General features: G+C 35.0%; 2 protein-coding genes across 3 annotated transcripts in view; one reads left to right on the forward strand and one right to left on the reverse strand.

Moving 5' to 3' along the window:
- LOC101882393 (uncharacterized) overlaps window positions 1–18,006 on the reverse strand; it is a 771,022-nt gene that overhangs the window by 300,588 nt on the left and 452,428 nt on the right. The gene's annotated exons all lie outside the window — the stretch shown is intronic.
- vwf (von Willebrand factor) overlaps window positions 1–18,006 on the forward strand; it is an 81,884-nt gene that overhangs the window by 21,145 nt on the left and 42,733 nt on the right. For both annotated transcript variants that reach the window (XM_002665310.7, NM_001281989.1), the window contains 13 exons: window positions 927–1,167; window positions 2,182–2,276; window positions 2,367–2,521; window positions 4,481–4,584; window positions 7,297–7,435; window positions 8,826–8,960; window positions 9,799–9,945; window positions 10,824–10,964; window positions 11,049–11,147; window positions 11,503–11,659; window positions 13,641–13,796; window positions 13,881–14,016; window positions 15,364–16,790. In XM_002665310.7, coding sequence (XP_002665356.3) covers window positions 927–1,167; window positions 2,182–2,276; window positions 2,367–2,521; window positions 4,481–4,584; window positions 7,297–7,435; window positions 8,826–8,960; window positions 9,799–9,945; window positions 10,824–10,964; window positions 11,049–11,147; window positions 11,503–11,659; window positions 13,641–13,796; window positions 13,881–14,016; window positions 15,364–16,790 — 3,132 coding nt within the window. The remainder of the gene's footprint in view (window positions 1–926; window positions 1,168–2,181; window positions 2,277–2,366; window positions 2,522–4,480; window positions 4,585–7,296; window positions 7,436–8,825; window positions 8,961–9,798; window positions 9,946–10,823; window positions 10,965–11,048; window positions 11,148–11,502; window positions 11,660–13,640; window positions 13,797–13,880; window positions 14,017–15,363; window positions 16,791–18,006) is intronic.

An 18,006-nucleotide genomic window follows, 5' to 3' on the forward strand; every position in this document is an offset into this window, starting at 1 on the left:
TTATTATTTGTTTGCTGTGGCTTTTCTTATAATCTGTGGTAATATTCAGGCCATTCGTGTAATTTTGCTGTGGAAATGTACGCAAATTTGTACTTCTTTTTTCTTTACGTTTCAACCAATGATCTCTGTAACTGACGTAAAGGAAACGCGGAGAGAAACAAACTTGAGTGTTTACCTTTTAACATATAAAGCTATACCATTTTTACCAAGATATTAGAAAAATCGTGGTAAATACTGGTCAAATAGGATGGATTTATTTATTCTGTTAAAGAACCGCAATAACATTACAACTAAAATAAAAATGTGTTAAAAATCATAAAACTAAGCATTTAAATGCCATCAGTTTAGATCAATAAATTATATTTAAATGCCTTTAATATAAGTGTTATGATACTATTGTGAAAATTTAATTAATTTACATTCATGTAAATAACAAGTGCACAAAATTTATATAATCACTAATTTAATCACCCAATGCATTATATAAAATAAACTCATTATTATTATTATTATTACTATTATTATTATTATTAATAGTAATTTTAGCTGCAATTAAAACTGAAGTAAACCATTAAAAAACTGAGGTGTCAGTAGCTTAAAATAATAAAGATTCAGGTTTTTTTTCTGTCAGTCCTGATTAAAATAAAACTAAATGTTTGAAAATAAATAAAAGGCTAAATAATTTTTTTTTTTTTAATGTAATAAAAAACATTTTAAGAAAATAATAATAATTCTTTGATGTATCCCAGAGGAACTGTCTATATGTCAATTACAATACATCTTTTATTTAGTTTTTCTCCGCTTTATCAGCTCTCACACTCTTCACCACACACACTCTTATTCATACAGTATCTGTTTTCTGAAAGCTTTTACAGAAGGATGTGTTCATACATAATTAGTCAGATAAATTCTATATATTACTCCAGAACTGACCTGTCCGGATGCGCAGGTGTATGAGATGTGTGGCAGTGTGTGTAACCAGACGTGCCGCTCTCTGTCTCTGCCGGACACTGGTTGTGACGGTGTGTGTGAGGAAGGCTGTTTCTGCCCCAGAGGACTGTTTCTCAGTGACGCGGGCGAGTGTGTGCCTCCACAGCACTGCTCCTGCCACCATAACGGAGAGATCTTTGAGCCCAATGACATGATCGGGGACCATCACTCCATCTGGTTAGTAGAAACATACATTTAGTCATTTACTAAACAGATGCACAGCTTTTTTATTTTTGAATAAATTAAGCAGGACTTATTATGCAAAAGTCTCTTTTATAAGGGGTTTAAACAGTTGTGTGGCAACAGAATATAACTAGCTTCTAATGGTAAAAATGTATTAATTGAAAATAAATGTCTAATTACACTTGATAAAAACCGTCTGGTGATGCAGTAATGAAGTAGGTAGTGCTGTCGCCTCACAGCAAGAAGGTCGCTGGTTCAAGCCTCGGCTGGGTCACTTGACGTTTCTGTGTGGAGTTTGCATGTTCTTACAATTTAGAACAAGATTAATTTGATTACATATTAAAAGGGTAGACATTATTGATAATAATCATCTTTTCTAATTTGTATATTTTACCACAATCTTTCAAAACACTAGGTTTTACCCATTTGTGAGCAAGTAATTTAAATTATGTAAAATATTTAATACCAGTATGCTATGTTTTTATATACTTTAATAAAAAATTCAGTTAAAAATGTAATTTTGTGCATAAATATATATTTTATGCTGAATGACAATATTATTTCAAACATATTTTGACTTTGCATTTTCACAAAAGTTGTTCAAAACATGAAATCAGGCAGTTTACTTACAGTTGAAGTCAAAATTAATTGCACATTTTATTTTCTTATTCAAATATTTCCTAAATGATGTTTAAAAGAGCAAAGAATTTTTAACAGTATTTCCGATAATATTTTTTATTCTGAAGTCTTATTTGTTCTATTTCGGCTAAAATAAAAGCAGTTTTAAATAAAAAAAAAAAAAAAAAACATTTTAAGGTCAATATTTTTATCCCTCTTAAACAATATTTTTTAGATTGTCTAGATACTGTAGAACAAGCTATTATGTTTAGAAAAATGTTGACAAAAAATTGTGGAAAAATATACAGGAGGCTAATAATTCAGGAAGACTAATAATTCTGACTTCAACTCTACATGTAATACACTTTAATATGCTGTTTTTTTCTGTAGTGTATGTGAGAGCGGATCCATGCACTGCACATCTAATGAAGCCACCGGATCTACTCTGTCTGACCTCTTCTTTGATGAACAATCTCCATCGAGAGGTTGCTTTTGTATATCTACAGTATCTAAAACACAACTGCGCTTGAATAAAGCAGAAAGAAGTAATGAGTTGTTCTGTGTTTGACCTGTAGGGCGGCGCTCACTCTCCTGCCCTCCTCCACTGCAGCGCTTTGAGTGTGAAAGTGCAAGAGATGCTGGGATTGAGTGTGCAAAGACGTGCCAGAATCTGGAGCTGGATTGTGTCAGTCTGGGCTGTGTGTCTGGATGCATGTGTCCACCTGGAACAGTGAGTTATAGTGAGAAATACTGTAGTAAAGGGGTGTTTTTTTTTTTAAATCATATGTTTATGTTCAAGAAACTATTCAGCAGTTATATATGACAATTATACACAGGTAAAGTTAGGATAGATCCATTCTTTTTTCATTTGAGATTTATTTATTATTATGGTAGCACTTTACAATAAGGTTATATTAGTTAATGTTGATGTATGTATTTACTAATTTGAACGAACAATCATTAACAATAACATTTATTACAGTATCTATTCATCTTTGTTAAAATTATTTATTAAAAATGCAGTTGTTCATTCTTTGTTCATATTAACTCACAGTGCATTAACTAATGTTAACAAGCACAACTTTTGCTAAAACATGGATTTTGCTAATGCATTAATAAATGTTGAAATGAACAATAACTACAATTAATGAATGCACTTTAAGTATTGTAATAGTTATTTCATGACGGTACATTAGCATTAACTAATGAAACCTTATTGTAAAGTGTGACCATTATTTGTATTTTAAGATTCTTTTGAACAAGTCCCCAAAGAGGACTTTTAAATAATATTTTCTATAAAATATTTATAATTAAAAAGTTCTAAAATCGTTTTGACCATTCATGGTATTTTTTACTATGTCGCTATTATTTTTATTATTATTATTATTATTTACCAGTTTTATGTAGTTAATAGTTAAAGGGACTTTTAAGTAATATTTTATATAAAACTATTTACAATTCTAAAATTCAAAAATAGTTTTACAATTTTGCTAACATTGTTATTATTATTTATCATGTTGCTACCATTCTGAGTTAATTCTACAAAAAAGTTTTTTTTAAATTATATATATATATATATATATATATATATATATATATATATATATATATATATATATATATATATATATATATATATAGACACTGACGATCAAAAGTTTGGGGGTATTTTTTTTTCACATTTTTTTAAAAGAAAATTATTCTGTTTATAATTTATTAGGAGTTAAAAAGTTTTAAATGGTTAAATGTTTATTAAAATTTTAAATAACTGCTTTCTTTTTGCATGTAGTTTTAAAGGAAATTATTACTCTTGGCATTATTGCTTTTATTACTATTATCAATAATAATAATAATAATAATGCCAGTAATTAAGTAATGAAGCTGAAAATTTATCTTTAAAATCACTTGAATAAATGATTAAATTAAATGCTAAACTAATTTTGAACAATTATTTTATAGTGTAATAACATTTCACTAATTTACAATTTGTTCTGTATTTTTATTGAAATAAATGCAGCCTTGGAGAAGCTAAACATTTAAAAATAATACTAACCCCAAAGTTTTAACCGGTAAGGTATATATATAAAATTTTGTTTTATATTTGAAGCACATCTCTGAACTGAGATGTGTCTGATTTAAATGGGTAACCCAATAAAACATTGGGTCTCACTTTATTTTAATGTTCAATTCTCACTATTAAAAAAACCATTAAAAAACTATTAACTATAACTTTTAGCTCCATAAACTACAAATTAGCTGCTTATTAATATTTAGTGAGGTAGTAGTTAGGTTTAGGTATAGGGTAGGATTAGGGATATAGAAATAAACCATACTTTATAAGGGCTAATAAACAGTTACTATCTTAATAATAGGCAGATAAAAATCCAGTAGCAATTGTGGGATTTTTTTATTTAAACTACAGTGTTACCAAATATAAATGTTTGGGGAAGCTACAGAAAACCAATTTATGAGCATTCATAAACTTTTGAGAAACTGATAAAGAACACATAGCACATTTCCACTTCTGTGTTTATCAGTAACAATTTCAATTCTTGATAAAATAACACCAAATTATTATTATAAATATCTGAAAATGCCAAACAAATATTCAACATTTTAGTTAACCAACAGCACAAAATAATTTAAACACACTGAAATGCAATTTGTTTACTTTGACGTCTGTTTGCAGGTTCGATACAGAAAAGACTGCATTCCCCAAGAGCAGTGTCCTTGTTATCATAACAGCAGGCCTTACGAGTCAGGACAAAGCATCACTGTGGACTGCAACACCTGGTAAATGTGCACGACTCTACACAACCTGCTGTGTTTCCATTCAAAGATGCAAATTAAGCTTATGCACAAAACTGTAATACTGTATAAAGCATTTGTCTAGGTCACAGAGAACCAAATCAATAAACTGGCACCACATATCAAAAAGAAAAATGTAATTTGCTGCAGTAGGAGAAGCCACTGTGGGCCTTTTTCAATATATAATACATGACTTGCGGCTCAGAAGAGGAAGATGAAACGCAGTGAGCATGCGGAGGCTTTTGGAGGCGTGAGACAGTTCTCTTGGTAGTATTACTGAACTACTGTGATGACAGTCTTTGGCTGTGGGATTTTAGAACGAAATAACATTTCAGATGCACTGTGGTCGGTCCCCAGGTTTGTCCTTTAATGCCGTCCCAACGTACCCCAGCTTCAACAGAATATGCAGAATATGCAGCCTGTGAAAACGAAATTACATGACTTTTTTGATGCGCAGATGGGAAGTTATTCTGTAAATGTGTTTCTGTTGTAGTTTGTGCGTATATTTTCTTATCAGATACAAACGTTTATCCTACACCCTTGTGTGCATATTTTTTTAGTTTATTTTTTTAATACATTTATACATTCAGGGTTGCCCAAAGTGCTGTGCAAAAAAGTACATTCATTCATCCATGCATTTTCCTTCGGCTTAATCACTGTGTAATGTGAAGCGGACGCTGACTTGGGAAGTGCGGAGGTTTATTAAACAGAGATGGTCAGGCAAGCAACGGTCAACACAGGGGCAAACAGATGTATACAGGAAATCCAGAGTCGTAGTCAAATATCAGGCGAGTTGTCGAAAGGCAGGCAGCAGACAACGTAAAACAAACAAACAAAGCAAGGTTCAAATACAGAAGGCAAGGCAAGCAAAACATGTCATAACTACAAAAATTCCATGACTTTTCCAGGACTTTCAAGTCAATTTTCATGACCTAATGTTTCACATAATGTCTACATATATGTGGTATATTATTAGAAAAACAACAATCGGTTAAATTTACTCCAGCATATCATAAAGCACGCAACAATCTCTTTAGTTTCAATTTATTTTTATATCTATGTAAAATTATGTGAGACCATGTTTTTGGCCAAGAAAAGAAGTAAAAACAACTAACCTCCATTCCAGTATATAGATATTTGTCAAACTAATTTTAAATGATGTTAATAGTTTGTCAAACTAGTAATAGTTGGTAAAACAACTTCTATTGTAAAGCCACGTACACGGCACTTTTCGCTCCATAAACTTCCATTCATAGGCATGCGATTGCGGCAGACCAGAACAGCAAGCACGTGCGAGAAGTTTAGCATTTCACTGCACTCGAAAGTTCAAGCTTTGTGAATTCTTGCCTGCGAAATCGCATCTCGTGATTGCGTTAGACCATTCATTCATTTTCTTTTTGGCTCGGCCATTTATTAATCTGGGGTTGCCACTGCGGAATGAACCACCAACTTATCCAGCTAGTGTTTTTTTGGACTTTGAAACCGGAGCACCCGAGCTAACTCCACACTGAAATGCCAACGGACCCAGCCGAGGCTCAAACCAGAGACCCTCTTGCTGTGAGGCGATCGTGCTACCCACTGCGCCACCGTGCAGCCCTGCGTTAGACTAATAGAAGATAAAAATATGGAGCAATCGCTCACTTTTAATAACGTCTGATCATATTGTTTAATACAACCCCTTTTCGCAGCGCCGTACGATATAGTGTGACCGCAGCTTAAGTCACTTTTGACAAAACCGTCTGCCAAATGACTAATGTAAAGGCAATTTGCATGACTTTTCCAAAACCTTGCTGGTTTTTCCAAAACTTTTCCAGGCCTGAAAAATGCAATGTCAAAATTCCATGACTTTTTCTGGATTTCCATGACCGTATAAACCTTGTTATGTTCAAAATCAGAATAACTAGACTCGGCATAGATGAGTGTGTGTGTGCGCTGTATTCAAATCCCTAGCAATCAGCCTTTGACAATCCTCCGGCTGTGTGTTTGCAATCAGCCCGAATCAGGAACCGGTGTGAGTATGTGTGGTGCATGACTGGAACTCGTAGTCCATATACGGGCGGATTTGTAGTCCTTACAGTGATCTGCATGTTTACCAGCAATCTGCATAGGCTGAATTGTGACTGTGACACTGATTTATCAGAGGTCGCCACAGCGGAATGAACCGCCAACTATTTCGGCATATGTTTTACGCAGCGAATGCCCTTCCAGCCACAACTCAGTACTCATAGACTCTCCCATTCACACACACTCATACACTACTGCAAATTATTCATTTCACTTATAGCACATGTGTTTGGACTGTGGGGGAAACCGGAGAACATGCAAACTCCACACAGAAATACCAACTGACTCAGTCGAGGCTCAAACCAGCAACCTTCTTGCTGTGAGCCGACTAACCACTGAGCCACCGTGCTGCCAAACAAACACATAGAAAGATGAAAAGACTAAAAAGACACTCAGTACTAATATGAATTGAAACCACAAAACACAGTTAATGGCTGATTAAAAGCAAGTGATAATAAATGACTGAAGAATTGAAATGGTCTTACATGATCTTAGAGAGCTTTTTACTGTATCTGCATTTTCACAATTTATATGCATCTTGGTCTTTCCACTAAGCAATTGTGTATGTGCATAACAAAAACTTAGCTGTATCGAGAGATGTAAATCCTCACTCGATCTCCCTGTGTGTTTCAGTGTGTGTGAGCAGCGTCAGTGGAAATGTTCAGAGCGAGTGTGTGACGGTGTGTGTCGTGCTATTGGAGACACACACTACATCAGCTTTGACGGACTCAAATTCTCCTTCCCTGGACCCTGTCAGTATGTGCTCGCTCAGGTAAAGCCAATATTCTCCTCTCATATTCACAAAGGGCGTGACAAAAATAATCAATATGCAGATTTCTTGCCATATTTGTGGGTGTGAGGTGTTATCGATATTATGGCTTTGATATTTTTAGGCATACCGCTCCACTACATTGCAAGTAAATCACTTAAGTTAGTAAAGTTAGTAAATCACTCAAGCCTGTTCATCCACATGTCCATCTGTCTCTATCTCTATCTGTCAATCTATCCATCCAATTATGTTTCTTTCTGTCACTCCATCTCTCCATTCATCTATGTCCACCTCTCGATCTGTCCATCAATCCATCCATGCCTCTGTCTGTCCATTCGTCCATATGTTTATCTATCTATCTATCTATCTATCTATCTATCTATCTATCTATCTATCTATCTATCTATCTATCTATCTGTCTGTCTGTCTGTCTGTCTGTCTGTCTGTCTGTCTGTCTGTCCGTCCGTCCGTCCGTCCGTCCGTCCGTCCGTCCGTCCGTCCGTCCGTCCGTCCGTCCGTCCGTCCATCCATCCATCCATCCATCCATCCATCTATCAACAATCCATCCATCCATCCATCCATCCATCCATCCATCCATCCATCCATCCATCCATCCATTCATCCATCCATCCATCTACAATCCATCCATCCATCTGCCTGCCTGTCCATCCATCCACATGTCCATCTGTTTTTATCTCTATCTATCCATCTATCCATTCAATCATGGTTCTTTCTGTCACTCCATCTCTCCATTCATCTATGTCTACCTCTCGATCTGTCCATTAATCCATCCATGCCTCTGTCTGTCCATTCGTCCATCTGTTTTTCTCTCTATCTATCTATCTATCCATCCATCCATCCATCCATCCATCCATCCATCCATCCATCCATCCATCCATCCATCCATCCATCCATCCATCTATCTATCTATCTATCTATCTATCTATCTATCTATCTATCTATCTATCTATCTATCTATCTATCTATCTATCTATCTATCTATCTATCTATCTATCTATCTATCTATCTATCTATCTATCCATCCATCCATCCATCCATCCATCCATCCATCCATCCATCCATCCATCCATCCATCCATATATTCATGTATCTATCTATCTATCTATCTATCTATCTATCTATCTATCTATCTATCTATCTATCTATCTATCTATCTATCTATCTATCTATCTATCTATCTATCTATCTATCTATCTATCTATCTATCTATCTATCTATCTACAGTATGTATATGTGTACGTGTATTTATATACTGTATGTGTTTTTGTACACCTGCTACTCATGAACATCTAGCCTCACAGAGTCCTATCATATCGTGCTCACTCCTAATAATGAGCATGTTATGTCTTACTGTTCTCCATCTGTCCAACAGGATTACTGTAATGGTCTTGATGGGACATTCCGGGTTCTGGTGGAGAACTCGGCGTGTGGCATCGCAGGTTATCGTTGCAGTAAAAGCATCACAGTGCTGTACATGGGAGGACTGATTGTCATGGAGCACGGAGAGGTGACACTGTTTTACATCATAAACTGGATATTTTTACTTTTATTCGATGATGAAGAATAAAAGTTTAATTAATTTTTTCAAATCTGATATATATATATATATATATATATATATATATATATAGTTGAAGTCAGAATTATTAGCCCCGCTGAATTATTAGCCGCCCTGTAAATTTTTTCCTCCAATTTCTGTTTAACAGAGAGAAGATTTTTTCAGCACATCTCTAAACATAATAGTTTTAATAACTCATTTCTAATAACTGATTTATTTTATCTTTGTCATGATGGCAGTACATAATATTTTATTAGATATTTTTCAAGACACCTATATACAGCTTAAAGTGACATTTAAAGGCTGAACTAGGTTAATTAGGTTGACTAGGCAGGTTAGGGTAATTAGGCAAGTTATTGTATAACGATGGTTTGTTCTGTAGACTATCGAAAATAAAATTAGCTTAAAGGGGCTAATAATTTTGACCTTAATTTCACCTTAAAATGGTGTTTAAAAAATTAAAAACTGCTTTTATTCTAGCCAAAATAAACTAAATAAGACTTTTTCCAGAAGAAAAAATATTAACAGACATAATGTGAGAATTTCCTTGCATATATATTTATAATTTATTTTTATTAAACTTTTATTCTTCATCATTACAAAAAAAAAGGATTAAAGAAAGAGATTTAATTAAAGGTATAATTCACACAAAAATCAAAAATTCCAAGCCAATTTTGGTCTACAAAATATTTGGGTATTATCGTATATGAACTACTCTTCCATGACCAAGAACGAATATGACTTACTTTATGAGAAGCAATAGAGTGTGTGTGCTGTTCTCCGTCAGGTGAGGATGAAGAGGCCTGTGCTGAAGGAGACGGAGGTTGAGATTGTGAGATCTGGACTGTATTATATTGTTCTGCTCGGCAAACACATCTCAATTACATGGGACACGGGAACCCGAATCTCCCTGCAGATCAGCGGACAGTACAGGGTAACACACATTCATACACATGTATCAAATTAACTAAAGAAAAACATATAATATATTTCATCCTACATCTCTACATCATCTAAATCTTAGATTTAGAAAGTGTGTTGTGTGTTTGAATAAATATAATTCACGCTTTTAATTTTTTTATGTTTATATTCATAATAAGTAGTAATAAATAGTATAACAACATAAATATTTGATAACGTACATAAGTGAAAAATATAATAATGCAAACAAGTGAATTTTATAAAACAGCATAAAATTTACTTATTTTATTTTTACAATGTTAGATTTACATGCAGATTTAAGTAAAGTAGAAAAAGCCCACACTAGGACAACTTATTTGTTAAATTAAAGGGATAATTCACCCAAAATTACTCCCTCTCGAGTGGTTCTAAACTTGAAAATTAATTTCTTTCTTTTGTTCAACATAAAACAAGATACAATAAAGGATGCTGGGAAAAGCAGCCATTGACATCCATAGTGAGAAAAAAAAACACTATGAAAGTCAATGGCTGTTTTTTCCCCAACATTTTTCAGTATTTCTTCCTTCGTGTTCAACAGAGGAAACTCAAACAGGTTTGCGACATGTAGAAGGTGAGTAAATGACAGCAGAACTTTAACTATTGGGTGAACTATCCCTTTATAGTAAGCTTTGATTATCAAAACTTTTTGATGTTTCACTTTTGAGTGAGATGCTAATGGTCTAATCTGATTCAAAGATTAATGCTAAGCTAAGCTAAAAGTGCTCCTGCCAGACACATGAATTTAAAAATGATAAAACTCAAATGTTTAACTATAGATGAGTTGTAAAAGGAGTCTATTTCACAAAAAAAGTTTTCCTAAAGTATAAATAAAATAAGTATTTATTCTTTAAGGGGAAAGTGTGTGGTCTTTGTGGGAATTTCGACGGCAGTCAGAATAATGACCTGTTGAGCAGCAGTAATCAGATGGAGGTGGACGCTGCTGACTTTGGAAACTCGTGGAAAGTTCGACCCAGTTGTGCTGACGCTGTTTCAGTGAGTTCATGGACACCACAGCCTTAAGAACAGTGTATTTCTAGTGCATGGCTTGAATTGATTTGTTTTGACATCTGTTTTTAGGTGGTGTCCCAGTGCAGCACAGACCTGGTAAAGTTGGTGACGGTGGAGCAATCCTGCCGTGTACTCACCAGCGCCATCTTCAGGGACTGCAACAGTGTGGTGCGTAAAGAGATCTGCCAATGTCAAGCACAATAATACATTTGAAGGCAGAATTATTAGCCCCCTGTATATTTTTGCCCAATTTCTGTTAACTAAATATTTTTCAATATACTAGTATTCAGCTTAAAGAGCAATTTAAAAGCTTATCAATTAGGTTAATTAGGCAAATACTGTATACCTAAATGGTTTAAAAAAAAATATATATATACTTTCTCCAGAAAAAAAAATAGTATAGGAAATACTGTAAATAATCAGATTTTTAGTTATTACAGGCATTTTCATGTATTTCTTTCCATATTTTAGAGCCAAAGTTTTCTACTGTTAATTAAAATTGACTATATGTTGCTTGCTACAGGTGGACCCGGAGCCGTACTGGGACATCTGCACTCAAGACACCTGCTCATGCCCGTCTGTTGGGGACTGTGCCTGTTTCTGTAACACTATCGCCGCTTATGCTCACGAATGTGCTCAGAAGGGGCTGCCGGTCAACTGGAGGTCCAACGACTTGTGCCGTAAGTTTCACTTAATTATACAATGAAAATGAATGAATGTAGAAGCTCGGAACCTCCATAACAAAACAAGCAAATGAATAAATAGCTACAATTCTTTTTAAATAGCATGACATCATATTTTCCTTCAATATTGCACAGCCCTAAATAAAATTGAAATATGTAAGACTCCATTTTTGAATAAAAACACCCTACAAATAAGTTAAAATATGGACAAACATAAACATTCATTCATTCATTTTCTTGTCAGGTTAGTCCCTTTATTAGACCGGGGTCGCCACAGCGGAATGAACCGCCAACTTATCCTGCAAGTTTTTACGCAGCGGATGCCCTTCCAGCCGCAACCCATCTCTGGGAAACATCCACTCACACATTCACACACACACACTCATACACTACGGGCAATTTAGTCTACTCAATTCACCTGTACCACATGTCTTTGGACTGTGGGGGAAACCGGAGCACCCAGAGGAAACCCACGCGAAGGCAGGGAGAACATGCAAACTCCACACAGAAACGCCAACTGAGCCGAGGTTCGAACCAGCAACCCAGCGACCTTCTTGCTGTGAGGTGACAGCACTACCTACTGCGCCACTGCCTTGCCCAAACATAAACATTTAGTTACAAATTAGTTTTTAAATGTAACACATTGGTAGTATTAGTCATATTTCATACAGTAGTATAAAAAAAACTATAATATGAATATACTTTAATACAATTATTTAATTACGTGTATAACTCCACTGCACTTAACCTATAAACGAGGCGTGCATATTAATGATCTCAGAGCTACATATAAGTCTGTGTTCTCCTGATGAAGCGGTTGCTCTTCGGGTCCTGATGAACGACCTAAAGTACATGAAAATGATGAGAGTGTGTCTCGTGAGTCACGCAACAGTCCACTTAGTGTTCTGATTTGCCTTTTTGTTCACCGGGGTTTTACACTCATTGAATTTACATGAGAACAAGGTAAACAATGGCATTTAAGGCTCATGGTATGGCCATTTACATATACTAATCTCTTATTATTCAACTAAGCCTAAATATACCCAGATTTTCTTTATAGAACACCTTAGAATATGCAGTTTGGAATGAAAACACCCTACAAATAAGGTAAAATACAGACAAACGTAAACATTTAGTTACAAATTTGTTCATTTTAAATGTAGCCCATTGGTAGTATTTGTCATATTTCATACAGTAGTATAAAATAATACAATAAAATAAATATACTTCAGTACAGTTATTTAATTACACATATAACTCTACGGCACTTATCTATAAACAAGGCATGCATATTAATGAACTCAGGGCTACATTTGAGTCTGTGTTCTCCTAATGATGCGGCTGCTCGTCGGTCCGGATGAACGACCTAAAGTACATGAAAATGATGAGTCACGTAACAGTCTGCTTTGTGTTCTGATTTGCCTTCAATTCAATGGGGTTTTACACTGATAAAACCAGGTAAAACAATGACATCAGAGGCTCATGGTATGGCCATTTACATATACTAATCTCTTAGTACTCGACTATGGCTAAATATACCCAGATTTTCTTTATAGGACACCTTAAAATGTGCAGTTTTAAATGAAAACACCCTAAAAATAAAGTATATCAAGAACAAACTTAAACATTTAGTTTACAAACTTGTTAATTTTAGATTTAAAATTTATACCATCAATTGGATTTGTCATATTTCACACAATTGTATAAAAATGTAAGAATATTCATATACTATATATTTAATACATTTGTATAATTACATATATATTACTCCACTGCACTTAACCTATGAATGCAGTCTTTAAATCTAACTATATATATATATATATATATATATATATATATATATATATATTTATAAATATATATATAAAATAAAATCTGGCTAAATTCTGAGGACAGTGAGAGCTAGTTTTGGTTAAATTACCCCTTTAACCTGATTTATACGACAGTGTTTTCTGACTGATGGTATTTTTCTCAGCTCTGAGCTGTGAGGATCTGAATAAGGAGTCTGGGGTTCAGTGTGAGTGGAGATATAACACCTGTGCTAGCGCCTGCCCATCCACCTGCCAGCACCCGGAGCCTCTGAGCTGCCCCATCAGCTGTGTGGAGGGATGCCATGCTGTCTGTCCGCCAGGTACAGATAATTCACACTTAGCTCTGAATAGAGACTGTCACTTTCACTGGCTGTTTCAAACTGGAGTCTGCTTGAATCCCTCAGGGCACCTTTTAGACGAGGTGCTGAGAAAGTGTGTGGAGCCATCTCAGTGTCAGGTGTGTGTTCACGATGGACAGAGAGTCTCGCATGGAAAACAGTTCATCCTCAACCATGAAGATCCACGTCTCTGCCAGATATGGTGTGAAACTGTTTTATTTATTTATTTACATTTTTATGAATGAAGATCTGAAACTTTTTTTTTATTTTATTCAGAAATGTCAACAGTAATTTACAGAATTATAAAGCAATTTATTTATTATATATTTAATATTTATTCAAGTGTTATTTACTGGTTTATTATACAAATTTTAGCTTTTTACTTTTTATATTTAAATTTATTTGAGTTTATTTTTATTTAATTTATTATTTTCTAATATTAACTTTTTTATTTAAAAGGTCTCATTTTCATTTAATCACATTTTTAAAATATATTTTTTCCAATAAAAGTTTAATTGTCACATACAGAAAGTACTTTTGGTATGTGGATGAGCCTTTTGTATATTTTAAATATTTTTTTATATTTCAATTTAGCCAGGATTTTAATTATATTTTAGGTATTTCAACTAATACACTAACAAATGAATTGTATTAATAAATGTACTGTATGTGTACTGTTTTTAATATACTGAATTTCCCATATTAAAACAACGAGCATTGCAGAGGTGGAAAATGTTCCAAACTGTCATGAAAATCAAACAATTTTGATATTTTCTGACATCTGTCTTTGTGAGATTCATTTATTTGGATATAGAAAATGTGTGGGTCACACTTTACAATAAGGTCTCCTCAGTTAAAGTTAATGTATTTAATAACATGAACTAAGTTCTATCACTTTAAAATAACAAACACTGCACATCTCTCTGCATTTAGGCTAAAACACTGTTTTATTTATTTATTTTTTATTTACTTATTTAAGTTTGTACTTTCATTTTAGTTGTCTTTAACTGTTTACTAAATTTAATTAATTGTTAACTAAATTAATCCTCATTGCATTTAACAAGTTTTTAATGATTATTGAAGGAATTATAATGCTTTGTTTTATTATTTGATCTTCATTTACAAGTAGCACGGTATTTAAAGCTGTATATTTCTGTCCGTTTGCATCCCGTCCCTTTGTACAACCTAAATTAAAGCTAAAGACTCGTTATCAAGATGATGTGAAGCACTATGAGTCAACTCTTAGATACTGTAGATGAATCAATAGTTTTAAACACGGTGCACTTTCAGATTTAAGCCTTAGCTGGATATTTCACTTTACTTAGAGCTGTGTTACACACTACATAGAAGGTCATTTTTAAAAACCCATAATAGGGGCTCTTTAATGATTCATGCGTTAACATAAACATTAAACAACTGCATTTTCGTCAACTAATGTTATCTAACACGAATAAATACTGTAGTAAATGTATTGATTATGTTAGTAAATACATTAACTCATACAACCTTATTGTAAAGTGTTAACAATGTGTGTTTGTGTTGTTTTCAGCCACTGTGAGAGCAACACACTAACATGTGGGCCATGTCCAGTAACTGGTTTAACCTCCACACTGGCACCAACCACCGTCACTCCCACTCCACTGCCGTTCTCCACCCCGGTGCCTGCGGATGCCTGCGATCGAGCCATGGACCTGGCCTTCCTGGTGGACGGATCTTCAGCTCTGAGCGAAGACGACTTCAGCATGATCAAACTCTTCATCCTCAGAGTGGTGGAGCGTTTCCGCATGGGCTCGGCTCACACTCGCGCCACAGTCCTCCTCTTCCACTCTGGGGTGAAAAGTTACGACATGCAAGTGCAGAAGTGGATCTTCAAGAAGATGGTGCGCGAGATGCGGTACACCGGTGGTGATGTCGCATTCATGGATGAAGCCATAAAATATCTTGCAGTCTACATTTATGATAAAAACAAGCGTGAGCATGCGGGACGTGTTGCGATTCTGTTGACGGCAAGTGCTAATCCTCGGCCCATGCGCAGTACTCAACGTCTGCTGCGTAAGAAGGACATCACCATCCTCACAGTGGCACTCGGGCCTGATGTTAACATGGCGCAGGTCAACGAGATCACGAAAGCCACACCGAGCAGTCGTGCCTACGTAGTGAGCAGCGTAACAGAGCTGGACGATGAAGCTTTGAGCATTACTGACTACCTTTGTACTTTGGGATTAGATCCTGAACCTCAGAAGAAACCTCCTACAGCAAAACCCAGCACTACTTCAGTTACTCCAACAACTAACGCCATTACTAAACTTACTATTCCTCCAACCGCTGCTATTGTAACTGCATTTCCCAGCATTCCCACTCCTGGAACGACACTCGTTCCAACCACGGTCACAACCTACGATCTTGTGTTCCTCTTGGAAAACGCAAACGCTACAGGCGAGGACGGCTTCAATAAGACGCGTGATTCTTTGATTAACATCATCACATCACTTGATCAGAAAGAGGCAGAGAATCTACGCATTACGGTGATGATGTACTCGGTCACCGTTACTGTGGAAATCAGTCGCATGGAGCTGCATCACAGAGAACAGGTGGTGCAGCGAATGCGACAGTTGCGTTGGACCGAAGGCGCAGAGGTCAACACAGGTCACGCCGTTCAGTCTGTATACGAGACGATCACCACAGACACACACAGTGATACTCCAGACCAGCTGGTGTTTCTCATAACACAGAGTCCTCCAACTGACGTCATTCAGCGGCCTCCGAGCTCCACTCATAAGAAGATCTATCCGATCGGGATCGGCCGAAAAATTCGATATGAGGATCTCGCACTGTTGAGCTTTCCGGATAAGCCAATCATGCTGGATGACCCTTCTGACCTCAGGACACTGCAGCCCATGTTGATCAATATCAGTAGGACGGTCAGAAGGCCACTGCTGCCAACACTGCCACCCAGAGCCACACTGCCCCCTTCAGGTCAGAATCAACACTACAGTCTTCACTTTTAACTACCATCACATAATTGATTTGTGGAACAACATGAAAATTAAGTTAACTATACAAGTGGATTGAACATAAAACAATTAAGTTGTCCCAGAAAGAACTGAATTGTGTCATTTTGGCTAATTTTAAATAAGTAGCTTGAACAAGCAGCAAACGTCATTTTTTTGTACGTTTTAAAACGTACCACCCAATTGACAGCTTTTGTACATTTACTTCTGAGAGTGTACTATGCTCTTTCTTATAAATTGATTTTATTGTTATCATTCCACTGCACACACTGTGTTTTTCATTTCAGATATTCTCAGATATTACATTGACAATGAGTATAACTGCTGTAATTTTGAAGGATAAAAGATAAAGGAACAGTGAGGCAGCAGAGAGAGAGCGAGTGATTGATGTGGAACAATGGAATGATGTAATTCCCCCAGTCAGTGTGGAAATTGGCAGGCAAATGATGCAGAAACAGCGATGTACATGTACACAAAATGACTGAATAGGGAATAGTCAGTCAGTGGCACAGTGCTACTTGCTGTCAGATGTAGTACTTTAGATTAAATAAAGAACTACTTATGGCATTTATATATTTGTCTGTTAACAAATGAATAATTTTAGATTATTAAAGGCACAAGGTGTACCTTTTGTACAGCAGATTTGAAAAGAAAATTATTGTGAAAAGCGCCTATATACAGTAAGTAAACTTGGATTGTACTGGATATAAGTTTGACTGAGAATACATCAGTATCTGTTTTAGTCGAAAAGCAAAATGAAAATAAGTTATTTAAAAAATAATTGTAGTAAGTTATGAAACTTTTTTTGATTCTTCTCAAGAAAATGAAGATAAGTAATGTTCTGGATGAGCGCGTGGTAATATTTGGATAATGTAAATACTGATTATTTAGCTAGATAAGAAACAACACTGACTGATGCATAGAAAATCAAGTATGGGATTTTAATGCTTAGGCCTGATTACAGATCATTTTGTTATTATTTTTATTATTATTATTATTATTATTATTATTATTATTCAGTTACATTTTAGGGATAAAATTAAAAGAGATTTACCAATATAATATAATATAATATAATATAATATAATATAATATAATATAATATAATATAATATAATATAATATAATATACATTTTTGTATTAAGATATCCAAAAATCACCATAAACAGTATTAAATGCG

This window comes from Danio rerio, chromosome 18 (assembly GCF_049306965.1).
Source record: "Danio rerio strain Tuebingen ecotype United States chromosome 18, GRCz12tu, whole genome shotgun sequence".
NCBI classification, from domain to species: domain Eukaryota; kingdom Metazoa; phylum Chordata; class Actinopteri; order Cypriniformes; family Danionidae; genus Danio; species Danio rerio.